This window comes from Aptenodytes patagonicus, chromosome 1 (genome assembly GCF_965638725.1).
Source record: "Aptenodytes patagonicus chromosome 1, bAptPat1.pri.cur, whole genome shotgun sequence".
Classification (NCBI taxonomy): Eukaryota; Metazoa; Chordata; class Aves; order Sphenisciformes; family Spheniscidae; genus Aptenodytes; species Aptenodytes patagonicus.
The window spans coordinates 95,503,137-95,530,305 of NC_134949.1; the positions used below are offsets into that span (position 1 = coordinate 95,503,137).

General features: G+C 40.9%; 2 protein-coding genes across 8 annotated transcripts in view; one reads left to right on the forward strand and one right to left on the reverse strand.

Moving 5' to 3' along the window:
- CMSS1 (cms1 ribosomal small subunit homolog) overlaps positions 1–27,169 on the reverse strand; it is a 250,424-nt gene that overhangs the window by 16,084 nt on the left and 207,171 nt on the right. For 2 of the 7 annotated variants that reach the window (XM_076349926.1, XM_076349910.1), the window contains one exon: positions 4,482–4,582. In XM_076349926.1, the coding sequence (XP_076206041.1) occupies positions 4,482–4,582 (101 nt within the window). Of the gene's footprint in view, positions 1–4,481; positions 4,583–17,267; positions 17,429–23,501; positions 23,625–27,169 lie in introns of those variants that run through there. The other 5 variants (XM_076349918.1, XM_076349901.1, XM_076349942.1 and 2 more) reach the window with 5 other exon arrangements.
- FILIP1L (filamin A interacting protein 1 like) overlaps positions 17,533–27,169 on the forward strand; it is a 215,035-nt gene continuing 205,398 nt past the window's right edge. The window contains exon 1 of the mRNA XM_076349846.1: positions 17,533–17,755. The gene's annotated coding sequence lies outside the window, so the exon portion shown is untranslated. The remainder of the gene's footprint in view (positions 17,756–27,169) is intronic.

Below are 27,169 nucleotides of genomic sequence, written 5' to 3' on the forward strand. Positions count from 1 at the left end.
CAATTCCATAAAATGGTGAAAAGCAGGTTTTGATACATTAAAAAAAAAATCAAGAGGAAAACATTAACAAAACCTTTCACAAACTTCGTATTTTTGATCTCTATTATTGCGTGTGATTGTTTTTCTAAACTTTGCCAATCATGCTCTAAAATAACTGGGTCTAAGGTAAACATCCAGATGGTGAAAGATACCATGGAACTGGGTGAGAATAATTGCAACAATCATGCTCTGGATTTCCTTTTACATTTGTAATGCAAAATTTAGGCAAACATATTTCGAATTTGTTCTGCCCCATTCTTGCTTTGTCTCCTCATAGCAGGCAGGGTCAAATACACACAGGAAAAATACATGATGCATTTCACAATAATCTTCATCCAACACGCGTTGCTATTATTAACCCTCTTTTGTGCCTGAATGAGCAGGCTGAATTGGTCCATTTGTACCAGAGTCCCTGTTCACATAAGCCAGGGTTAGGATTTGTCTGTAGCCATGTAAAATTGTCCAAAACAGAGGAAGCGAGGCACAGGCTTTCCTTGTTTTGAGCATAGCAATTCTCTTCTCTTTTGCCTTCTTAGGGACTTCCACTTCATGGAAATGCAAATTAATCTACATAGACAGGCTTTAGAGCTTAATAAGTGACCTGATGAAGAGCAATGGGAAAATAGGCTGAGCTGCAGGAAAAAGCTCCTTGATAGTAGGATGCATTTGGCTGGAAAAATCTGCTCCTGTGAGAAACCGTGGAGAAGCCTCATCACATGGAGCATTAAAAGCTCAGGAACAGCAAATCTAGCAGTGCTCCCTGGGGAAAGCCTGAAAGAAAAGTATCAGCAGGAAAGGGAGCCCAGCCGAAAGCCAGAGAAGCTGCTCCTTTGTTCCCTTGTGAGGGCAGCTTCAACAGGGCCAAGAGGGCCAAAGGAAAGCTAACAGAAGTTCAGAGTATCTGAGCCTTTCTGAGCCCTCCTGGCACTGCGCCCCCTTAACAGGAGGACACTTCATGACAACTGGTAGTACATGACCCTGCCCAGCACATTTGTGTCTTTCCAAGCCCACTCTCATATCCTTATCAGAAGCATTTTATTCATATTATGCCTACATTTCCCTTTTTCTCTCCACTCCCCGGGCTAATTTAGCTATAAAAAACAGGATACCACCATGCTCAACACAAACAAATGACCTATTGCTTGCTCCTGCTTTCTGTGCCGTGATGCAACCACTGCCATTGCACTTGCAAAGGCAGTAGTACTGTATAGAAGTGGCCCTGAAACTGGTTGAGATTTGAAATAATACTTAGGAACTACCAGAGAAGATCTGGCTGGGAACTGGCTACAGCCAGCAAAGCACTCGACAACTAGGGCTGGAATATAACACAGCCTGGATCAATATCCACCCATGAGAAGTTGTGATTCAACAACAGAAATCTGTCCCTGTGATTTTCTCAGGTATAAACAGGTATATATTGACTTCTTCACAAGAAGTCAAGGGAATGACCGCAAGTAGAAACTCACTTCAGCTAACAAAATTGTTCCAGGGTTAACATAAGCTTTCTGGTTTTATTTTTGGTTGGTTTCTTTTTTTAAAATCTCTGTTCTGACTCTGATTCAAGTGCTTTTAAAACACCACCATACATTTCTTCATTCCTATCCCTACCATTAGCATTCCCAGACATTGAGACTGAAACAGAGCTACCCTCTGCCTTCAGTTCCTGCTCTACCCTTACGCATCCCAGCTGTCCATAGATACTCAAAGACTACTTGCCAGGTGTTTTAATAATAAATTCCATGTTCAACATCATATTTTATGCAGAGAACAAGCCTTTGAATTGATTTAGTCAAGGGATACTACCAAGCAATCAAAAAGCCAGAAAGGGGCCAATCTGAATCTCTTTCCTCCAGTAGAATATGATGGTTCCCTATCCTAGAAAGTGCTACCACTCTTTCAGCATATTGAAAAATGCCACTCATTCACTTTGGGCCCATTTCTCCCTTCATATACATTGCAAACTGTTTTACATAAATCTGCAAACCACTCCCAGCTGGTATCTGCATGAGAAAAGAATAAAACTGTGCCACAGAGCTGAAAAATTTTCTCTAAGAGAAACAAAATTTTGTCACAGGTAACCCTTCATTCAGATGTTTAAAAGTATCACCAAATGCCATGGCTTCTTTTTTGAAGGCAATGTGTAACCCTTTCTTTCAACAGCAACAGAAGTACACAGCAGGCTTGTAGTCAAAAGTCTTGCTTCCTCAGAGAAGCATGTTAAGACTCAAAATTATCTCCTTTACAACAGCATATATATATATATTTAGACATAGTATACTATCAGCCCAGCAATAATAAGTCCACTTTATTCAGCCATTAAAAATAATGCCATAAGAAAAAGAGAAACTTCATGGTGGTGAATGGCTGTAAACTTACAGGTCTTTGATGATCTGCAGTCTTAATTATTTAGGCATCTGATCTAGACTGAACTTCTGACCCTTATCCAAATGTTAGTTGCCTACCTACGTATGCAATAGCTCTTCGCATGCCACCCTTAACAAAAGGTCATTTGCATGTTTTTCTTACGCAAGACACAGAGCAGACAACCTACTGGTTTTTGACATGGCTCCTTTGTGCTCTGTGTTTTTATGCTATTTTTACATGGAAGTTCTTAAAATGCAGAAAACAGGAAATTTGTGCTGAGACCATTGATTTATGAACTAAAAAGTCATAAATTCCTTGTTTGTTAATCATAGACAGAACATAAAATATTTCCTGTATTATATTTCTAACAAATTGTTTTCTTTACATGTTGCCAAGTTACTGGAAATTCAAATGTAGAGTGAAAACATTCTTGCATGTGTGTGAAAGTTCACATTCTAGGTCAGCCATATACTCTGACTTTTGGAGTTTGTGACAAAGTAAACACATCAATGCGCCACTCAGATTGGAGGCAAATTATTCATTTCATTGTAAGCCTGAGGACAGCCTGCAGACTAGAAACATAAATGTTCATAATTCTATTTGGTTGTCTCCTGACTGGCTTTAAGGTGCCAAGTCCACTGCAGAATAGCTTCCAGCCTGTGAATAAGGCAGGGATGAGTAAAATGGGTTATGTTATATGCACCAGAACTACAAAACTACTAGCTTTCCGTAAATACATCTGATTTTGCAAGTGTTTTGCTCTAAAAGACATGCAATAACATATCCATGACTTTGAGCTCCCATAAAGCATTGCCTCCCAGAGTTTCATGGCTAAACATCAAATTACCTGATTCCAAAATGCAGACTGATATTCTTTGTATGACAGGAAGACCTGTGGCAGGTGTTCTGCTACAGCTGAGCAGTCCCAGTCCACCTTGGCAGGATAACCTGTGTTGGTTATCCTTTCTAATGTTCTCATAGAAAGAGCAAAGCAACTCCTCCAAACAAACTGTCTTAACTTAGTTCTAAATGCTTGAGTGAAGATAATGGTGATAAAAAGTGGTTCCATAGGCATCCTCAATGAGTTGAAGTCCTCAGCATCAGACCCCTTGGCAGAGCATGTACAAAAGCAATACAGCTTTCTCCTGTATTGCTTGGTTCTCTCTTTCCTAATCAAAACGTGGAACCAGTTCAGATATTTGGCTCACTTCACCTTTGGTCTCCTTGGAAAGACACCCAAAAGCATTGTAATTGCTACTGTGTTGTTTACGCTTCTCTGTTACAAAAAAAGAACATCCCTGCAAATGGTTTTCACTTGGGCAACTGCCTAGGCATCACACAGTGAATTTACTATTCACCTAGGGGTCAAATTTAATATCCATAACCTCAAGGAGAGATAGCTTCCAATGTCATTTTAGCTCTTTAACAGCCATTCAGTTGATTCTCCTGTACAGTATCAGGAAGGCAGAAGAAATTTACCTTCAAACAAGAGACTTCTTAAAATCAGCCGACCTCTAGATGACTCTTTTTTGCTCAAGTTGGGGTGATGATGTCTGAAAAGACCTTGCCATCTTTTCCTTGGCACACTCCATGTAATGCTGAACAACACAGTTCCTACTGGTTTTAAAGGAAGCTTTTACTAGTGCAAGGCTATGAAAACATCAATCCATGTAGACCTAAATTATTCTTCACTTGGACCTTGCACTGGGCACATGCTTGTGTAGAGATGCTGTACAACATTTAAATATAGCTTTCAAGACCTTGTGTGTGCAGAGAAAGGGAAAAGATGAGGGGGGAGGACACTCGGTAGCACCAGCCAGGCTTTTATCACTAGACAGTCACTTTGTAGGAGACAGGCCTGGCAATCTCAACTCACACAAAACAAGAGTGAGGTTGTCCTTGAAATGTACTGGAATGTGATCGCTTCCAAATAAGGCAAAATAATTTAATAAAACAATCTTATTACATGAACAGATCAGACAGAGTGAAGAAAACTGTCCCTTAACTGAATGAAAGGGGACTATGCTTCCCTACGCATTATCATCTCTGTGCTCTACACAACTGCTGAATTTACAAACCTGCTTTCTTTTCTTTGTCACAGCAGGTTTGGAATCTGAATCTTGATGTGTTGCTGTCCTGTTATCACTTGCTTTCTCAATAGCTTCATCATCTGAAGGATCTAATGAGAAAAAAGAAGGGTTTTTGTTACTTTTTTTCCAATCCATCTCCTATCTTTGCATTCAAAAATAGGGATAGAATCTTCAGCAGAAAGCTTGTCACAATAATACCATCTCAAGATTGGCAATAAGTACAGCTGTAATAAAATTTATCATTTTAGAACACTAGTATTTGAAATTTATTTTAAGAAAAGTCCCGGGTTTCCCTTCCTCTTCACAGTATTACATCTGGCAGGCAATATATTTCTTTCTCTTTCTGGAATGCTGCAGTTGGTGCCAGCTGCAGCATCACAGGTAGAAATATTTAATCTTTCCAAAACCTCCCTTGAATGAAGCTAAGCAGTGAACAATGAAAGAAGATGTTTTTTATAAACTACATCTCAAGTTGCATGACATCTCTCTACGTTATTTCAGAACAAGTAAAACATAATCTTGGATCCATAGCACTGCATTCACCACACATGATTACAGATCTATCTCATTAGACCCCAAAACAAGCAATAGCACTGCTACTGAACACTAATGCCACTACAGTCCATAGGATCACTGTAAAAATACATCTTTCTTGCTAAGTTTGCTGACACTTCTTTCAGAATAAGTCATTTCCTCCTACTAAAACAAGTCTTGCAGGTGAAGGAAAAAAAAAATCAAACCAAACACACACAAAAATGCACACAAAAACCACCCCAGCCTCCATCTAAAAGCCCAAAATGCCTTACTGACACCAATTACCTACAAGAGGAAAAATTACCAGATTGGCATAATATCCTATTATATAAAAATATATGCAGACGTTTTCTGCAAGTACATTTTAATTGTCTCTCTTACTTCAGTAATAATTAGGCAAAGGCACCATTCCTAAAGTTTAAGCAGAATGTCTACAAGACTAAAAAAGTTTGTTTTGAAAGAAAACTATTTAAATTAAAATGTTTCTACTCATTCTCTTCTTCATCTCTTATCTACAGAGAGACTTTGGGGAAAAAAGATATCCACAGCAACAGTTCCCTCTAATAGTGCTATACTAGTGCTTAAGATGTTGTATTCGAACACAGAAGTTTCTGCTGGGGACTGAATTACTTCCCTGATCATTGCCAGAGGCATTATCATCTATTGAACTGAATAATTAGAACTGAATAATTCAATTTCTGTATCTGGAATATTTCCACCCAACAGGTACTTAGTCATTGTTGCAATCTCCTGTATTCTGAAGTTGTAAATTGACAGCTTCAAGATTAAGTTACTTATTTTGCATAAAGAGGAACAGTATGATTTCTTAAGCATCACCCCAAGTATGGACAATATAACTAGATCTATGCAATCACCAGCTGTGAGCAGAGTAAATTGATGACCAGAGAACATGAGAGCGAGTGAGAAAATCAACTATGGGTGGTTTTTACTAATTCCATGTTGAAGCAGGTACCTATTGAAAAAAGGTAAGTGAAAGGATATGTGAAAGATGTGTCAAAGAATTTAAGTGAACGGTAAGTAGAAGGATATGAAGGGGAAAAAGGAATCTTTATTTATCCAGAGATGCAACATTATATATTATACGGCAATAGGGCAGTGGCTTTGAAAATCCTAATGCGACAGAATGGGTAACAAAATGGGTACGTATTTATGCCTGGTTACCATCTTGCAACTTCCACTCCTTTTCCCACTTTGAAAAGCTTGTGTAACAGTCAGCATCCTAAAGTTGGGTTGTGACAGCTGTTAAGAGTTCAAAAAAGTTTGGGAAGTTGAAAGCTAGTAAGTGAAGAAAATCAGAGCAAGGTTGGATGTCATTTGTCATGAAATCTTACTTGATATAGATTAGATTCTTGGCAAACCGCAAGAGCTTTAGAAACAGAGCAGCAACTGAGAAGAGAATTTGTTTTCTGTCCAGTACAACTAAGAGACTCCTAAGTGAAGGGGTTAGATAAACATGTTAATGAACTTAATTCAGACAAAAATGAACGCCATGGAAGAAATGGCAGTACTTGTTTGCATCTTAACGCAGGATGAAGACATATTCTGAACTCTTAAATGGGAATCCACCAAGAAAAGCTCACGCTTTCCAGCTCTAGAGCAAATGCACAAATATGTGCACTAAGTGGACATTGCAGCTAAGCTGGCCTATTTGCTTCCTTCCCTTCGCAGGCACAGCCATCAAATCAACAGCTGAACGGACTGTGGCCACACGAGTGCTAAATCCTATGTAGGGTGAGGGGCTCGTGGCAGGGGAAGAGCAGGGATGTCATGCCTGGCAGCCCTTTGCCACAGGCTAGCTGTAACATTAAGCTGCCCCTTAAGTTGGTGCTAAGTCAACCTCAGAGGACACTAGGTGGCTGGCCATTCCGGGATCTCCTCTCAAAGGACATGAGCAAGGGAGGTGACAAGTCTAAATCTCAGGCTTACTTGTACACTAGGAAATATATGGCACTGATCTCCATGAGCTGCCCTCATAAGCTATTTTCCCTCTCTTCTGAGGGACAAACTGAGTCTGATTGACTCTTCTGCTGCCATTTGGATCATGAACAAGAAGAATGAGCAGCCGTTCCCAGTATGACTGCCACTTTTGCTAGAACATCACTGCTACCGTCCCGAGAGTGTTCACCAGACATTGGCTGAAGGTGAAAAGTTTTCTGGGAAAGTTTATTGGCCACCAGAAGTAAAAAGGAAAGACTATTCCAAAGCCCACTTTTTTTTTTTTTTAAAATCATCAATGGTGATATGGGTTTACTTTATTATACATTTATTATTAATGCACAAAAAAATATATCTAGTCCTGTACAGCCTAACACATGGCAGCAGGTGAACAGGGGAAGAGAGAAAGCTGAAGGTTTGGGAGACTAACAAATTTCTTCCTTATATCACAGCTCAAATATCTGTGTCAATCTACTGGGTTCCTCCTTTCTGTTCTCCTGAGGATGTCTGAGTGCTCCTGCACCACATGCCTTCCCCTGCACACCAACAGCTCCTTCCCTGGCCTATTCCTCTCTGAAGTCACCGACCACTTATATCCTCCGGCCACTTTGGAATCTCAGATACGATACTTCATTAGAAGAAGCTGAAAAATCATCCAGCATACTCCTGAAAGTTTAAAAGGTGTCTTGGTAACTCAGTGTTACCACTGTGCATTACCATGGGCTTGTTTCCCTCCGTATCACCCTTCCTCTGGCAAATATCTTGTTCTGCATTTTGGTAGGGCAGCTTCTGTGTTTGAGAACCCATCGCTGACTTTTGTCTCTTCTGCTCTGACTCCAGAGATACTGGAAGAGTGACCAGCTTTTACACACACCAGCTCCACAGACCTGGGGTCCTGGATGCACTACATCCAAGCAGGCTGTGGAGCGATGATAGGAATGAAGTACATCAAAGAAATCATAACTAATTGCCTCTTTGTCCCTCTTGCTCACCGTGCTTGAGCCCCAAACACCCATTCCAGAGTATATCTGTGCATGCCTCACTGAATTGAATTGCTGAGCCAGCTCTTTCTCAGTATATTTACTTCACACTGGAAGTAAATGAGAATTGCATAAAATAGATTCACGGGAAGCTGCCTGTGATCTTCAAGCATTCCTTCTTAAATCCCACTTGGCATGCTCTGAAAGGCAAACAGGAGTCATCTAAGTTTTAAATAACCTCTTCTCTTTCTCATAACTAAAAGACACACTGCTAGCAATAGCAATCTAAAACTGGACGAATGGTTTCCATGATCTAAAATAGCCTGACAATGTACCACCTGTTCACTGCCCATCTGAGCTTTGGACTGCACTTCGGGATGCAACGTCCTTCTCTGCTTTCAGCAAGAAGTGAGAGAAGAGGGAACCAATGTCCAGCCCCAGACTCAATAAACATCTGTGAAAACAGTTCGAATTTGAGCATCTTTCTGCAGTACCCGAGTATCTTTATTTCATACAACAGGAGGACTTTTTATCTGTTCCAGAAACAGCCATTCACGTCCCAGTTGAGACAGCAGCTAGTTTTGAGCTGTGATTGTTTGTGACACCATGTCAGCTCCTGAGATGACAGGAGCGTTTTGTTGTGGGCATCAAAGTGCTACAGGCCAGACTCTGCCAACCATGCTCACATTAAACAGTGTACCTTCTTCTGCAAATAGTTACCTTGATGTCAGCGGGTTTATTCACAAAATAAATCATAACTCGATGCAAATAAATGCAGAAGCACCCAGCTCACAGATCTCAAACACATCTATATCAGAGCAGCACTGCTTGCCCTGCTTTGAGGTGTCAAGCTGCCCAGGAGACTCCTCTCTGCCAGAACACAGAGAGCACAAATCCTTCCTTACTAATAAGCTGGCGCAAATGCAGAACCTAATTGATTAATACAATGTTGACTTTCATCTCCCTTGTGGTGCAAATGAGCGGGTAGGCAGGCGCTGATGGAATACGCTGCTGAAGGGGTGATGTTGTTCAGCGCAGCAATCTGCTGCATCTGCTTTCCTGCGACATATGGACCTTACGCAACCACAAGGTCGTCAAAGACGTCTGAACGGTCTTGTAAAGCTCTTGATAAAGAAAAATAAATGTGAATTCCACAGATCTTCATGTTTTTTCCTTTGGTATTACATCAGTGGTATGGCACATACTAACAGGCTTCCCAGTCATTAAGTATTTATATTCGATTTTATTTTGAATCATGGTGAAATGGAAAGAGCCATTTAAGCTTAACACACACACACATATATACAAGTAAGACACTCTCATTTATGATATTGACCACTACTTAAAATCATTCAGTGCAATGGTTTCTAACTTCTTTCAAATTTAATATTGATATATACACATGTCTAAGTACATCAATATGTATACTAAATATATACATATACACACCTATATTAATACATACACATCTGCATGTTTATACACATGCACATAAATAAATAAGCACACAGATATTTAGATAATTTAACAGGTTCCCTTTAATCATCACCTTTATTAACTAATATATTCACAAAGAATGCACATTTGCTTGGTTATTTATACTAGTATTTTTAAAGGCAGACAAGACCTTAATGATATAGGAGGTAATGACACATGCTTTGAACATGTGTTCAAAATTGAACACAATTTTGTTCATACAAAACAGCTAGTACATACAAATTTGTGTTTGCTAAGCTGATTCACCGTTACTGAGACTTTTGACCTTCACATGCCACTTTTCTACTCTGAAGTGATTAATAAAGGAGTTATAGTGACCACAACATAAATAATTAATTCTTATAAGGACTAAGGCTGACTGAAAAAGTAAAACTCTTCTACGCAGAACACCTCCAAATGCCCAAAAATAAAGAAAAAGTTACAACTGAAAAGGAACAGAAAATAATCTTAAAATTCTTTGGAAAATGCGACTTATGGTTCGAGCCAGCCTATGACTGAAATAAAGATAAAGGAAGCTCACAGAAATGATGGCAGCTATGGGAAGTTTCTCACACGAAGAGAGGATGAAAAGAACAGAAGGGGTTTTTTGAGAGAGAAAGGAGGCATGGTGCTTATAACTCTTCATAATATAGGAAAAATGAACATGTAATTAAAAAGAAAGCTCAGAATAGAAAAATATTCTTTTGTGCACACACCCAAAGATAACCGAGGGCGTAACTTCCACTATTTTTTTTTTTTTTTTTTTTTTTTTTTTTTTAATCTGGAAGCTAAGTGAGATCAGGCAACTATTTGGTATTCAGAAGACCTCCAATGACACAGGCCAGTATAGGACAAGTTCATTTCTTACTGTTAAACTAATCTCTGTGACGGAATTTGGAGGGAACCTGCCTTATGCATCCACAAGGGAGACTCCCTCAACTTTTATTTGACGTTATCTGGCACTGCCCACAGTCGGAGACACACTCCGGGTCAGAAGAGTCTCTGGGTCTGAACAGAAATCCCTGCTTTCTTCCTTATGCGCCCATCAGGGCTACATATCAGTACTAAACTAGAATTACTTACATGAAAACAAAGTTTGTATGTAATTTATTATTGCCCCCCCCTTTTCCCCCCCTGACTTCCATTCTCCTCTGACTGTTCCAAAATTGCCTCATATCTGAAACCAGACTTTAAATAAAGCCTCTGTTTTCTGATTTTTAACAAAAAGCCCTATACACTGTGTAAATAGGTTTTATATTTGTTATGCTCTCTTTCTAGTTTCAGATACGTTACAGGAAAGTATGTGCTTGTCACTACTCTGTAGGGGGGCATAGTTCATTCAATTTGGGTGTGCTATGATGGACTAATTTCAGGCTGCTTTGCAGGCTATGTTTTTATTTATTGGTTGATTAAACAGTACTGATCCGTGTTCATTAATCTGGGGGAAAAACATTTCTCAGGGCTCCCAGCTTTAAATTCAGCAGATTGAAAAATATTTGATGCTGAGCAAAATGCCAAGTGTGTTGGGCACGTCTCGAGTTTTTTCTTAATTGCCATTTTAGATTCCTTTTCTTTGGGAGGAAGGGAGGAGAGGGGCAGAGAGGAGGTCAGGGAAAAGAATAAAATTGAAGTCTGAGACTTCCTTATTATTCTCATAGCTTTGCCATTAAAAACTGGCCTAAATCTTCAGTGAATCATATTAAGTAATCTTAATGTCAATGCACTACTTCGAATTTTTCTCATTGCATCTCCCCTGCATGTCCCATCAGGTACACACAGTGCAAGGTCAATTAATTTTCTGTAAAATGTAACAGCTGTCAGCAAAATTGGCTCCCAGGCCCCTGTTCATCCTTGCTCAGTTGAGAGGCCTCCTCTTGCCACCACAGTTGTGCTGATCACAGTAACTGTGCTAAAAGTGGTGATGACAGTGTTTTAACATACCACTATGGTATCACTCTGCAGGGCAGCAGGAAACACAAAGCTCAGGTGGGTCCTACCATGCGGCCCACCAGTATCCAAAGGAACAGATGAGATCTTTTAAATAAAACAGGCCTGGCTGGGGGGCTGATTAACTAAGAAAAAAGGATTAACATTTTAAATATTTTAAAGGATTCCAAGCTCAACCACTTCCCTGACAAAAGGAAAGGGATAGAGAGACAAGGAGAGGCCATCGGAAGGGATGTAAAGGTGCCGCATAGCAGTGGGAGAAGCAGGTATGGAAGCCAGTGGTGCACAGCAGCAGTAGTCAAGCAGCAGCTCCAACTACCTCCTGGACAGATCCCAAATTATTCAGTTGTGTGTCACCAGCACCGCTAATCCCAAAAGGAGGATCTCTTTCATGTCTACCAGGACAATCCTCTCTAAGTTCCCTCTTTGTAGGCAATGGACAGCTGTGAATTTTCCTGTTGAGAAGCCTAGTAATAGCTCAGATACCCTGGAGCCCAAGGTGTAAAGCCAACTGGCCAAGCAATAGCTATGAAGCTCTTTTGGGGACCTCCAGACCAGCCACGTGGAATGGCTAAGAATGCAAATTTTATTATTTACATGGTTCTTCAGACCAGTTGCTGGCTATTTACCATGACAATACTTTAGAAATTGCTAGTAAATGAGATAAAATGCTAGTTACAAAAGTAATCTGTCCTTGGGGAAGATCACCACATAACCATTGCATCAAAAATAGCTACAACAGTGTCAGTACCCTCTTCATTTCCCAAATTGCTCTGACTAAATTAGAAAGGGTCCGTTGGCACCCCCAGAAAGACAATTCTCCCCATCACGGGCACACATCATCTGCAGTGGCACGACTGAGAAATCCAGATGACAGATTACAGAAAAAAAAATCATCCCCTTACCTCCTTGAATAAGGATTAGCTAAATCATTTTAAACAGTATAGTAAAACAAGATTTAGTCTTAGAAATCAGTAAGAGAATACATATACTGACAGGAAATGAAAAATGAATATTTAATTGCATCAAAAGACATAATATTACAGCTCAGTGGAAATCTTTGCTGCAAGAAAGAATGACAACATGGCTAAGCAGAGTGCCACTTCAAAAATTAACAAAGATATTGCCTTTTTTTTTCTCTCCATTTTAGCTGTTGCAACTCCAGTTTTAAAACACTGATGAAGTTTTCATACTTTTCTCACCAGGGTCATGAATCAAATGAAGCGCCTTCACTCGTAAGGCCTTAAAATACCTGGGTATTTTGACTGGAACTAAAGAGGAAAAACTGAATGAACTGGTATCTGTTATTGTTACTAGGAAGTAAGAAGTTGCAGGTAAAGCTCTGTTGCAGGTGACTGACTACCAGTTGGTTACTGTTCCTCTGTCAACCTTCCCTGTCAGCCTATTGCAACAGAGAACAGAGCTGCCTCCCTGCCTGGGCTGACATAATCTCCATGGTAATTACATGTCGTGCCAGGGTTCCATCATCCCAAACCAGCCACGATCCCCCAAGGTCTGGGCACTGTTTTCCATTCCCATCTCTGTGAACTAAGGACTCCTTTCCCAAAACAGGCCTATCCCAGCACAACAGTAAATTTTCGTATCTGCGAGGATGCCTTGAACTGCAGTCTTTACCTGCCAAGGTACTTTAAAAAAGGTATTTTAAAGTGTACTTGCGAGGCATACCTGAAGGGCATACAATATGTGACTGAGCAGAAACAGACACAGTTGTATCAAAGAATCAAAAGCGCTTCAATTTTGTCCCATTAGGTAACATTCAGACAGTATAAGCTCCTTCCCACTGCATCCAGCCTAAGCCTGTGCCAAGCCAGAGTTTCTTGCAAACAGTCTGTAGGAATTGCCTGTAACAGTTTCTAAGTATTGGCAATAGCTTGTACTACAAAGACAACATTCTTACAAAAATGTAAACCCCTTCCCTGGGCAGTTCAGAAGGCGCATCTACCACAAACAATTTTTTTTCCCCCGATAAATCTGATGACAGGATATTCGGTTTAGGTTCCTCTTTCTTACACTGAATGGCAATTTAAATTAAAATCACTGCCCGTTCAAGCAAAAAAGAACAGGTCTTAATGGAATAATATCAAATTAATTTTCACTATGCTCTGATATGATCGAAAATTTTTAGCACACAGACGTAACTATGTGCCATGCAAAGGATAGCCCACAGAACATTTCTAACAACTACCCCTCCTTTCTCCCTTATTTTTAACACTTTATCTTTAATATTCAAAATGGGTACTTCCAAACTCATTTTTGACACATCTTGACTTGCTGACTGGGAGTGAAACAAAAGACAAAATAAAGGGTATATTGGAGAATAAGACCAGAGGAAATCCTCTGTTGTACACATGTAAGCAAAGAAGAATAAACTTCACATGATCAAGGTTAGGCCCAGCTTGTAGTACAGCTACAACCCAGCCCGATTCATAATTTGACTTTTACATTTTTATATTTTGCCTTATAAGACAGAACCACGTTAGAAAAATCACAGAAAGTGACTGATCAGATGTAAAAGTAGTAGGCCACCCTCCTTCTAATAAGAATAACTTTTTCTCCTGCAAGACAAGGGTTGAATTTGACATCCTACCGTTGCCTCACACAAGGAATAACGGCATCACTAACGTAAGAAGGGAGAACTCAATATTCATTTAGTCACTGTAGTTTTAAAACCCATGGTAAGCAAAAGGCAAACACAAAGATTTGACATGTTAGGAATATGACAGGCCCTTTTATTGTCTGCCATCCAACTTGATTTCTTCATTACGGGCCTGCCAAACAAGAGCAACCAGAGCCTGCAGATACAATAATACATCAGCACAGAGTGCGTATCAGTTCTGTTGTTTGCTCTAGTACCCTTTGCCAATGACACCATGAGTGAAGGCTCAGATGACATCCACAAGTCGCTGCAGTCTCCTCATTTCTCTTTCTTTTGTTCTCTCAAAAACTATCCTTTATGCTGAAACTTCCGATGATCTCCTTAAGTCTCCAAATTCAGTTTAAAAGCATATTTCTAGAGAGACGGGGAAGTGGGAGACTGTTTTGTTTGTTTGGAAGTAGCATGGGTTTTGGCTGTTTACAAATCTACTGGATGAATGTTATGAAATTAAATACTTAACCTTGTAAAAAGGGCTTCTCTTCTTGATAGGTGCCAGGCATTATATACATTTAGAAACCACTCAAAAGGATGCCAGCAATACTGTGCAACAGTTTATGCTAGTAAGAGAACACTCTATCCAACTCTGAAAAGCAGAGGAAATGGGCAAGCCAGGATACAGTTAACCACGTTGGAAACTGGCCGAGACATTATGGTTCATATATCTCACCTTGTGAAATGCTCCATGGGATCTTTAAACAACTACAAGTGCCTAGGAATTTGGGGTTAATCAAAAGAAAAAATCAGTTCACAAATACTAGTTATGGGATGTGTGACTGTACGAGGGGGAACCCCACAGGGCTGGCCTGAAATAAGTATCAATCCCAATGGAGGCATCAGAGAGGAAACAGCCTGGGCTCTGGAAAAGCCAGACCCAGATCATTCCAGAGGAAATGCTACCAACGAAGGCTGGGTAGTCAAAGAAGCGGAAAGACCATCCAGCATCATAAGGAAAACACAAGTTACGAGCCCAGGAAAAGCTAGACACAAACTAGGGCCCGACTCGCTACTACATTTCTCTCTTGGTGGCGTGGACAGGAAACTCATGCAAAAGCCATCCTAAAGAAAACTTGAGTGTATACAGCTGTCAAACAGTATACTGTTCCGTCCATCTTGACGAACTCACACAACCACTCTTAAAGCCTTTTCCCCTCCTTTCAGGAAGTTCACATCACTGGGCTTGGTCAGGCAACATTTACAGCCCTGTACACACAAACAGCATGGCTCTATAAAAGCCTCCCCAAAGATTAATACTCCCTCCCCAAAGCCAACCAGCATACTATTTGTATAAGCAAGAAATCACCCCTTCTCCACAATATTAATATAGGAGAAGTGCATGTCACAGTTCCTGGCAAAGTATGACTATTCCTGTGCCTTAGGACCCACCGAGCACTGTAATTCCTTCTTTTTCTAAGAACTACCGAACTATCATGTACGGAAGCTGCTCCAGCTGTTTGCTGCGGACGGTGAAGAGTACTAACTCATGCTGGGGAGGAGTACATATTCCCTCCCTTATCCTCATCTCCTTCACGCTCTGAATGAGGGGATCTGTGGCGATTTCAATATCCCAGCACTGGAGAGAGGGGCAGAAGTGGCAATGGCACTGCAGAGCTGGAATTGGTAGGGTTGGTCTGGATTGCATCAGGGTACCACCCTGGAGCACAGATAGCATGATGCTATCGGAGTTTAATGATGTTGGTATCCTGTACAGTTAGAATTTCACTACTTACAGTGCTAGTATGTCACTCAACATATGTCTATCTGGAGGCAGACTCATTCCTTTTTCAGGTCCCCTCTTCAAAGTCAAACACCAGCATCCTTCATTTGTTATAATATTCACTCCTAACAAACATTTATTCTTGTTAATGGGGAAGAAACAGGTAAAATTGGGAGGAAAGAGGAACTTGGATAAATCCATAAAACTACTTAATGGATGGGCTCTAGCCTAGGTCTGACTTATGAGCAAGTTTTGCCCAGGAATGTAGTATGGTCCCAGATGTGATGCCTCCCTTAATATTGCAGAAGATTCATATTTTCTGCTGTTCTCCCACTATCTTGGGAAGCAGCTGTGCCTCATAGCTGTAGTTCTTGTTGTGAAGGTAACACACAGAGTCTGGCTGACCCTGCGGACTTCAAGCCGATAGATCATGATAAAATTACACAGTGGAACTTGCCAAAAATAGTAGGCTTCAATTGAAAAAATATATAGCACACTTGCAAAAACCTAACAGCCCAAATTATTGTTCATAGATACACATTGCCACTTTACTGACCACTGATATCATTCACGCCTTTTTGGCTCACGCATATTTTGCAGACATACACGTCTATAGCATACAGTTATCACAGTCCTGATGTTTTCTCAGGTTTTCTCTGAATATTGAAAATTGGGTGCATGCACATAATGTAGCATACACTTAGATATATGTCACCACCAACAAATATATCCTACTGAAGAACAATACTGCAAACAAGCTTCTATCCCAACTCTCCTACATGTCTTAACACAGAACGTGAGAGAAGACATTTTGAGTTGCTCAGATTTCTGCGGCTTTTTTTATTCAGAAGCCTTCATATGACATAGCAGTATCAGGTCCCTGTTTGACAGAGTATCAGGTTGACTCATATCAAGTTAAAATCTCCTTCAGGTTAAGAACAAAATACCCTGACATGTTGCCACAGAGTTAGAGTGGCAAATTCCCCGGATTATAAAACATGTGTTGAAAAGCAGTTCCCTATCTAAGGCACAAGGGTTATGTTTCTACGTCTCTTATTCTCTTGCTTCCTCCTCTGCATATTCTACACATTTCTCTGCAATTTGGTCTCTGATATTGCAGATTCTACTGCCCTTTCAAGCTACCCTAGCATCTCAGATTTATATGGTACCAGAATATATATTTGTGGATTTAACTCACTTTTTCCAAGAAGTCTTACTATAAGAGCAAGTGAAAGGAAGGATAATTTCTTATAGACAGAAGCTTTTAGGGAAATTCTACACACTCTGCTGCGTTACGGTTTCTGAGAGGAGGAAAGACGACAGGCTTTTCATCTATGTCAGTGCTCTCTATTTAAGACTAGCAATTACAATGCAATCTCTCATCTGTAAAGGGCTTTTGTGAACTGGCATGCGGCTCACTTCTCTAAGTGATCAAATAAAGCACATTATGACTCGATCAGTTGCAACTGCCATAAAAATAGAGCTCATACCTACATTCATTTGCTGCAAGCATATGGTTGATTGCTTTTCTGTCCTTTTACGTCGCAATCCTGTTCCGTTAGATCCTCTCTTTGTAGAGAGTGACATGCTGGGAGGTCAGTTTTCCGACAAGGTCATCTGCCTTCAGAGTGTGAAGAGAACTGCACGGAAAGTGGGTTGGGCTATATTTAGAGTTTGGTCCAACTCCATGCCAAGGTCCCCCCACTGCCTCCCTGTTGCAGCACCGTCTCAGGTCTATTCTTGCAGATTGTCAGCCCACAGAACACACGAGGAGAGGACAGTTGCTCTGAGCTACTACTGGATCAAGGGTTTTTGCAATTCGCTAAAAACAAGTGGATCAGGAACTCAGATGAGGACTCCTTAAATCCCTCACTCTTCTAGTATTTATTTTTCTTTATTCAAGTGGATTTTCCCTTTTCAAGTGAATAAGGAGAGGAAACTGCCTGGGATACAGCAAAAAAGAGACTCCTGAGCGAAGGTAAGCTTGCTTCATTTTTGTACTGTCATCATAATTAGAGAGCAACTGATGATGACTCGGATCAGATATGCTTTTCCTGCTAGAATAGTTCTGCATGTCAGCATTGAGTTTTTTTCTGGATAATGAATTTCTCAATTTCAAAACATAAATTTTCATTATCACTGTCTAAAGGAAATGGGAAAATAAAAGGATATCAGCATGTGCAATAGAATATATATTATCTGATTTTACCTGTTTAGATTAATATAAAAAGCACACAGCCATGCCAATAGACTGTATCGTTCTGAAAGTAAGAGAAAAAGAGATGTGTGACAATATGGGTGATGGTTACATATCATCAGTGTGCATTTAGATGTGCTGAGCAATGTTTTATCCACATTATTTTGTACAATATGAGAAAGTATGGCTTCAGGTTTGCAATATAGGGCTTTCTGCAAATAGCACAGATATTAAAAAAAAATATTAATAGATGAACACATGCTCAAATCCCTTTACAGTTCCAAAGAAGTTGCTCGGCTTCAACCAGAGTACAGGCAGGATTAAAGATCATATTGAATTTGGTCTCCTTTCCACTGTATGCTTTACACTGGTCCTGCATTGCTTCTCCTTTTAAAAACACATTTGGCTGAACAGTTTTCCTCAGCACCATTTTAAACTGTTTTAATTCTTAAGGGAAAAAAAAAGCCTGGACAGAGTACAGCATCGCATGCCTGTCTGTAAGCAGATCCTAACACACTTCAGGTCACATGGACATCATGAATACTGTGGTGTGGACTCCAACATGAGGAGATTGTTATCATGTAAAGACACTCTGGAGCCATGGATTTAGCACTGGCACACACACACACTCTCTAATGCAACATGACCATAGCAAACACACAGGAATGGTAACCTGAAGAAATAGGGTAGCAAGGTCCGCTTGACCCGAAGGTCTGAACACCGATGCGACAGCACCAAAGAGGAGTTCATAACATCAACACTACATAAAAGTCTTAGCAGAAACATCTGAAAAAAGGCAGATAGGTTCTGGATTAATAGTAAGCAAAGGGCAAGAGAGGTCACTAAGTCACTGGGAGTTCATCTAAGCCAGAACGACTGGGTGAATTCCTGCACTTATTTCAGGTTGTCTTTTCTTAATATACCTGCTGGTTAAACAATGCCATGCATCAGGCTGAAAAAGTGAAAGATTACAAGGTGGCAAAAGTCTACCTGCTGAAGAAACTTCTGATTTTGGTCATTCTCAACTCAGTATAAGATCATCTCATTGTCCTTTGCTTCTGATTTTTGCTTAGTAATTTATGCTTGGAGTCTTGAGCGTTAAGTTTATTTGGAGGATGTAATAAACACCATCCATTTCACACAAAACACCTTCCTAGCAGTCCTGAGACTCTTTAACAAATGATAATTAGGGTAGCATGCCATGGAGCCAACTCGGGCTGTGTGGCACGTGATAATTCAGATTCATCCAGAAGGTTTATATTGCAAGAACTGGATGAAGGGGCTGTTATGGGAGGGTTACTGAAGCACTGCAAACGCATTCATCAAGTTCATCAGCAAGTAAAAGGCTTCACAGTATAAAGGCAACTAGTGCAGCCTAAGATTGGCAACAACCTTTTATAAACAGTTGTTATACACTGATAGAAAAGAGGACAAATACATCTTTATAAATTTTTAAATGTTCAGGTTTTGCCTAAAGTTATCGCTTAACGAATCAACTTAGTTTTTATGACACTTTGTGGTACCCATTCTCCATTTGTGTGTGGGGAAATATTATTTCCCCATCAATGTTAAAGACATCAGGAGTGTAGGGGGTGGCTTAAAGAAAAAGCAGTACAGATGTGACCGTAGCTTACAAACACAGCATTCACAAAGACCCCCCTGGCAGAGGGGCGGGAGCGCTACTGCGTCCCAGTGGCAGCCAAGGACTGGCTTGTTTTGAAGGGAAGGTCATCACACCTTCCCCACAGGAGCTGAGCCTAAAAGGTCTCTGTCACCCGAACTGGTGGGAGGTTTGTTGGCATACGGATGAGAGGATGACAGCAATGGAAAATGGCAGTATCACTTCGATGATAGATGTGAGCATGACATTACTGGAAGAAGTTAGAAAGAAGCACATCTGAGCGAACAGGCCTCATGTCCTAACGTAGACAAACCTCAGTTGGCTTCTAACCTCTTTCCAGTTGGGGCTGATCCTGCTTGGTAGGATCTTCGTCTTCCTATTCTCTCCTCTCCATTATAAAATTCCAGCACCAGAATGAGCTAGCTTCATCTTGCTAAGGTGTGACCTCTAATGGGCACGATGTGCCCATCCTAGTGGAGACCACCATGGAAGGGAAAAAATTTTAAAAAAAGAAAATAAAAAGGAGGAAAAGGTATTTTTTTCATCCTCTAGTGCAGGAAAGAAAGACTGGAACCCTTCATTTCTATTAGGGGGGCTCAGATTGGGCTAAAATCCACTTTCCTCACTGGGGGTGGGAGGGCATGGCTATATGTGTTGACTGACATGTCCAAGGTTGTGGAGGAGGAGGAAGAGGAGGCTTGGCTGATGATATATGCTGCCAGCTGGCCAGGCAAAGCTCCAAGGGGACATTCACAAGCTCCTGGCTTTGGCACTGTTACCCTCAGCTGACAGGGGTAAGCAGGGCCAGAGCCAGATGGCTAAATCCAAACAGTGCCAGGGGATGAGTGAGTCCCACCAGCAGTCAGATCCGTACTACTGCTCGCTGTATTTATGTTCCTGCTTGAGGGCTTTCTCCTGGTGCAACCAAACAACAATTGATGCTGGGATTTTCCTCCCTGCCTGCCAAACTGAACTGACAGAAACAAGCTGGGGTTTTGAGGGGAGTCAAAGCACACCTCAGCTCATTCTGAAACAAGTACCTTCAGCAAGAGGCCCTGTCAGATGCTACAGCATCATTGGCACGTGGCTCTGTAGTAAGCCAGCAGGACCCAGGACTTGCCTCCAGCCACCACCATCATTGCATAGCTGGTGCTGCAGCCAAGGTCCAGGCAGGGACACCCAAAAGGGGATGGAAGACTGTGAGAAGGGTAAAGGTGGCACCTAGAGAGTCAGTCTGAGAGTACTTGGGTACAGTTCTCTGTGTGTATGCCTGCATGAGGAGGGAACACAATATTTGGTATGAAAACAAGTTGCTACAGCTGCTGAAGCAGCTCTACCTCAACACCTGCATAGAAATTCACTTTGAAAAACCTTTTGTGACTATTGCCATGACTCCTGAATATACTTTCTAGGAAGGGACAGAGGATGATGTGCCAATACATGCTGTATAGGAAAGAGGGATACTTACAGGCACAGAAAAATCACAAAGCTATAGTTAAGCAAACAGTTAATTAAATAATTGTAGTCATTCTACTAAAGAATATTTTCCCGAGACTTACTGTAACAGGGAAGAAAATCAAAGTTCGTACTCGCAACAAGCCACATAGACACAAGCTTTGTCTGACCTGCTTTCACAAATCCATCTCCCAAAAATAGGAGGAAAAAACCAACAACAGAACTTTTCCATAGGGTCCCCTGCTGCATTTTGCTCTGTGCACCAGAGGTATAGTGATATCTTGTTGCAGAAAACAGTCTGCTCTGAGGTGAGGAATAGCCTCAGCAGTCTGCGTTTTCTTTCAGTCTGATACAGTGTTGGAACTAATGGAAAGATCTCCAACACCGGTTTTCACATTTTGCATTAGGAAATACTACTTTTAACTGTGGCAAATTCACTCTTGTCTACCGAAAGCACAATAAAGCTTCATGCTCACATCTAAGCAGAATAAGGCACAGAAAAAAAAAAATCTACTTGAAGATCTACGTACTCTAGAGGCCTGCAGTACCACACTGCTTTGCAGCTGCAATTTCCAGCTCCAAACTGGTGAAAACTGCAGGCAGACCACTGTCTGCTACACTCGGTGCCTTACTTCTCGCCCAGACATCTTTGTGGTCCCACTCAGTACGGTTTTATGGGTCTCAGACCTTACTTCAGTGATTATTCAGGATTGGTACACAACCCATTCATGTGAGACAAGGTCTGCTGTGCGCAGCCTCCGCATAAAAACAGGAACCTGCGGTCTTCTCAGTGCAGGTGAAGGGGAGGCAGAAGGAGCAGCCCCACCAGCGCAACCGAGGACATAGCAGATGCACCCTGCTTTGCCCCGGTCACATCTGCATCTCTCTCTTGCAGTCATACAAATGCATGTACATATGTACACAGTTGTGTACAGACAAATGACAAAGTTGCAGGGGGTGGAGATCCACTCTCTATCCATTAACAGCAAAACATAGTATTTTAGGCTAAGATGAAGCATCTCCTTTGAAAAATGCATTTATTTTATATGGACTTTCAGTTTGGCTATATGAAATGGAGAACAACTATGAGATTTGCCTAAAAATGATGATGAGAATGAAATTAAACACCTGGAAGTAGTTTACCTGGAATGTTATAAAACAGTATGCAGCGGTATGAGGCAGCATGTATATACCCAGAGCAGCAGTGGTTATCTATACTTGAAAATATGCTTTCAAAAGTATTTAAAAATTGAGGACATACAGCTGGCTACCTGCATGGATTGTTTTGTCATTTTCATAGAGCTGTTCCCAACTCCAAGTTTAACGACAGCTACAGAAGTAAGCTAAAAATAGAGTGCTCCAGTGGGGCACACGTTTCTTACGGCAGTAATGGAGGTACACAGCATGCTCACAGAAAGACCTTTGCTCTCTCAGGGGAGCTCAGCAGGAGCTGGGAGCCTGGGAAAGCACCAGCACAGCAATGGCTGTGCTTTGCTGAAGGAGTTTCTCCATGAATGGTGTATGCACAGCTTTCTGCTGCTCTGTGACATCTGCCAAGGAAAAGGATTATATGCAAGGCTAGATTGTATCTATATTTCATTTGAAGATGAAGGTGGTTAACTTTAAAACAATTACCAATGAAAATCCCACCTATACAATGTGGCATAGTCATGCAGGGAGAAATAGTTAAAGCTGGGATTATACAAAATTCTAACACAAATTTCTTATCTTCCATTACATAAGCCTAAATTCTTTCAATCGCAGCAAATTCACAGTGATGACTACTGGGGCTAAAACGCCACAGAAAGTAATCCAACAACACTGAATTATTTTGTCTCAAACATCAGAGAGTGAAAGTGCACATGCACAGCTGCAAAACTGTAAATTACAATTTTACATAAAATGAAACTTGGACTAAACATAGTCCTGTTAAAATAAATCCTTGGAGCTGAACTTTTCCATTTTTCACTCATAACCAGCTTTTTAGTATACCAATCTGTTCCTCAGGCATTCACTTGAACAGGAGAACAGTGTCCAATCTCTAGCACGCAAATAACATTAAAAAAAATCAGTATTTACAACACGGTTGTATTTAGCACAGTACTCATGCAATTTTCTTAACCACTAATAATATCGCAGAAGAATACAAGAGCGAAGGATGAAAAGAATGTAAAATAATCCCCAAATGAATACCAGATGTTTTAGAGACTCTCCCTAAAGAGACAATTTAAAAATCATGTGCAAAATATAGTGAAAAAATAGGCATTTTACATGAAGTCTTGTCTGTCTCAATTTGAATAGAAAAATGAGTGGCAGCCATTCTTCCTGTTACTATGTTTTATTCTGCTAACATAATGGTTAGGGATGTCATCCAATACAACTTGATGCATACCATCATAGTCCACTCACACAATACCTGCCTAAAAGAGTGGGAAGACAAGAAAATCCCACCTGGGAGGCAAGTAGGGCTGTACAGGACGAGCTTGTCAGTATAAGAGAAAAAGGAAGGGTTGAGATGATGCATCAGGACTCATGTGCTCAAGCACATGCTGTTGCCGTGCAGTTTGTCTCCCGCAGTCAAGCCAATGGGCTGCACGTTCCCCACTGTACGTTCACCCATCGACCAGCACCAGCCCACATAGAAGGCGAGACAGCTCAGGTTGCAATGGAGTTTCTCGATATAAATAAGTAGACACCACGAGATCGAAACTATATGACCTCTTAACTCTTTTGCAACAGGAAACTTGAAACTCTTGAAGGGGGAAAAAACAGAGCATTCGCTCCCCCTCACACCAACTTTCATCTGACCTCCAGCTGTCTGAGGTGGACAACAAGTAGTCTAATTATAGGTTTCTTGAGTCTTCCTAGAGATTGTCCCCTTACGTGGGCAAAGAATCTCACAAATCTCTTTCAGAGCACAGATCGTCCTCCCATTTTAGACTCTTCTTCTGCCCTATCACAAATGTGCAAGGCGGGTTCCCCATCAAGTTTGCTCCTTGCCAGTGAAACAAAAGGAAGAAATGCCAGGTTTCATCAAGCAATGCAGGGTACGGAGAGACCACTGGAGAAGGCATGGCTAGCTTCTTCTCTACTGTCCTTTCCCATGACAAGTCACTTAAAAAGAGCTGTTAACATGGAAGACATTTTTATTATTAAAAGTGCAAAGCTACGGTACGTACTGAGCAGTTTCATACTTTACAGCTGTTGAGGATGTACTACATATATGAGTTGATACGCTGTGTTTTCTTTGCACTTTGTGTACATACCCACTACCTGTGGTCAGAGGAGGGAATCCTAGAAGATTTATTTGGATGGAAGTCAGGTGCATGCACGTGCTTTGTTATATTAAAGAGCTTAGGAGTATACATTTCTACATCTGATAGGGACTGCTTAGCCTTTAGCAAATCACTAGCACTTCTTCCATCTCACTTTGTCTTACTGCAAAAAACAAGATGCAGAAATATCCCTTAATGGGGAGTTTTGGAGCCTAAATAACATACATAAAGTGCTATGGGATTCTTGAAGAAAGTGCTCTAGTAGAATAAAATAATAGTTGTGTATTATATTCAGACAGAAAGGACATGAAGTCCCTTTCTTTAATCCTTGAAAAAGCACCAGTGTTTTTAAAAATATTTTTGAGAATCCAAACCAGTTGCATTCAGATCATTAAGATGAAAAACAAACTTGGGGCTCGCTCTGTCAGAGACACACAGCTCAGTGGGATCCCTTTTAATTTGGGGTTACAATTCTCCAGTCTCAGTATCAACAGCCACAATCAAAGGCTTCTTTGTCATGTCTTTGCTATTCAGCAGCTTCTGGGAGAGTGTCCTGACATGAAACAAGAGAATGATAAGGGTTAGCCCTATCCAAAGGATTTAACTACCGCATCCAGCTCAAGGACAAACTGATGACAGACTATGTAAAGCTGGGGTCAGAATATATACGATATGGGAGAGACAGAAGCAGTGCTGAAGACTGAACTCTGGAGACAGCCTCATAAGGCAGATGTCCTCTGGTATCCTGTATGAATTCACACGCTGTGAATTCTTCATTCGAGATCCTGTTGGGAAATGTAGTCTCCTCTTGCTTGATTTACTGCAGAATTGCTGATAAGGAAACCCCACTGTAGCAGAACACTACCCACAGCACAACAGGGACGAGATAGGCAGCACATCTGCAGAGGGGAGATCAGCGTCTTAGCCAAGTTACAGAAAACAGCAACTGTAAAATAATCCAAGTCTTACAATATGGAAAACAACATAGCCCTCAAATCAGATATACTTTGTCTCTCACTGTTTGTCTTTGGCAGCAGAAAGAATGGCCATATACAATTAATACTATCAAACAGAGCCTGGCAGAGCAACAACAAAAAATAAATCTTATGTACTGTCATGGTAATTTTATCCTTTTGTTTATTTTTTTTCAACTGAACTAATTACTTAGCTCAGCAATGGTCGGGACTGGAAGGCTGCACCAGGACTGTAATGAAGGTAAAACCCTGGGGAACAATTTTGATTATAGTGGAGGTTTCAGCTGACTACATTTTAATTAATCGTAGTAGTACAGCACTCTGAATTCCCAGGCATCCCATTTCAACCTGCAGACTAACATGACTTGTTTTAGGACGATTTTAACATTGTTCTAATAAATTCTTCAACAGCTCTTTTAAGTCTCAGAGGTAATCTAATTTCCTTTTTATTTTTATTATGGAGGCTTTCAATAGGCATTTCAACTATAAATCACTAAAATGATGTGGCTGTGGAATGCAAAAAATACTCAGAAACCAAATACTCTTCAATACTTGTATTAATTAAAAGCACAGCAAATTTTCTAATTACAAAACAAAAGAAGTTTTTTCATATCGATAAAGCATTTTAATTTAAGATGCGTCTCTATTATACTAAAGACAAGCCACAGTAGCATTCGGTTAAAAAGCTCAGCAGTGAGCCAGCATAATAGTATTAGACATCATCCACTATAGGATAAATACATAAGTTGTCAATGACAAGAGAAAAGCAGGATGTTCAGGGTTCAAAATACAGTGCAGTGTCTACGTTATCTGTATAATCCAGGCTTAAGTGAGCCATGCTTAAGGACTGACAAAACATGCGTAGTCTGAGAAATATGTGGCAAACGAAGAACCAGATACCAAAATAAGCAAGTTTTGAGCTCATACATCATAAGACCCAGCAGAGATGATATAATTTGTATCTTTAAATTCACAAAGCATGTAAGTTTTCCTTTAAATTCTTCTCTGCATCCTGAATTCACCAGTGTTTTGCTACCGTATGGAAATGAGAATGTTAAACTGCCCAGGGCTCTCCCGGTTTCTACTGAGACGCTGCAGTCCTAAACATCAGTTAAATGGGACCTGCAAGGTGGCTGTACACTGCCCCTATCCAGCAGCAGCAGTAGATACCGAATCCTCCTCCAAGAGGGATGTAAAAATCAGAAAAAGATCCAGACATTATGAAAGGACCAGGGGAAAAACCTGAAGACAGCCATCAAGCAGAGAGGGCTAAACCCAAGAGAAAGGCAGAGCACACCACTGAAGCTAGTGGCAGTGATGGTGGGAAAGGGGATGAGGACAACAGACATGGAGGTCTAGCTCTGAGCCAGTACACTTCTCCATGTCGGTCATGTTGAAAATGCTTTGTTTTATACAAAAAACAACCCTCTCCCCTTCACTGGGGCGAGCCGCTGCACCACCTGCTCCGTGTCCGGGAGGTCATAGAGCTGTTCTTTGGTCCCTGCGTGGGGGCATGGTACAGGGGATGACTCCTGCTGTCTCGAGGCACTGTCTGCATACAGTTGTAGAAACATACTTGCTCCTAGCAGCACCTACCCCTACTAAGGGGTACCAAGCCCCTCATTGCTACACCACTAGGCCAAATGCAGCCCACCTCTGCCAGCTGTCCATTTTTGTTACCTAAATCTTTTGAGAAGATAGGGGAAAAGTCATAATTATGGTGCCTATGTAAGAAAAGGCTGAGGGCAAGAAGAAGTAACTTCACATAGTCCCTTACTCCAGTGTATCCATAAAGCTGCCAAAACCCAAGCCAAAATAAAATAAAATACCAATTAGATTAGTTTTCCAGGGTGAAACTGTTCCGTATAGG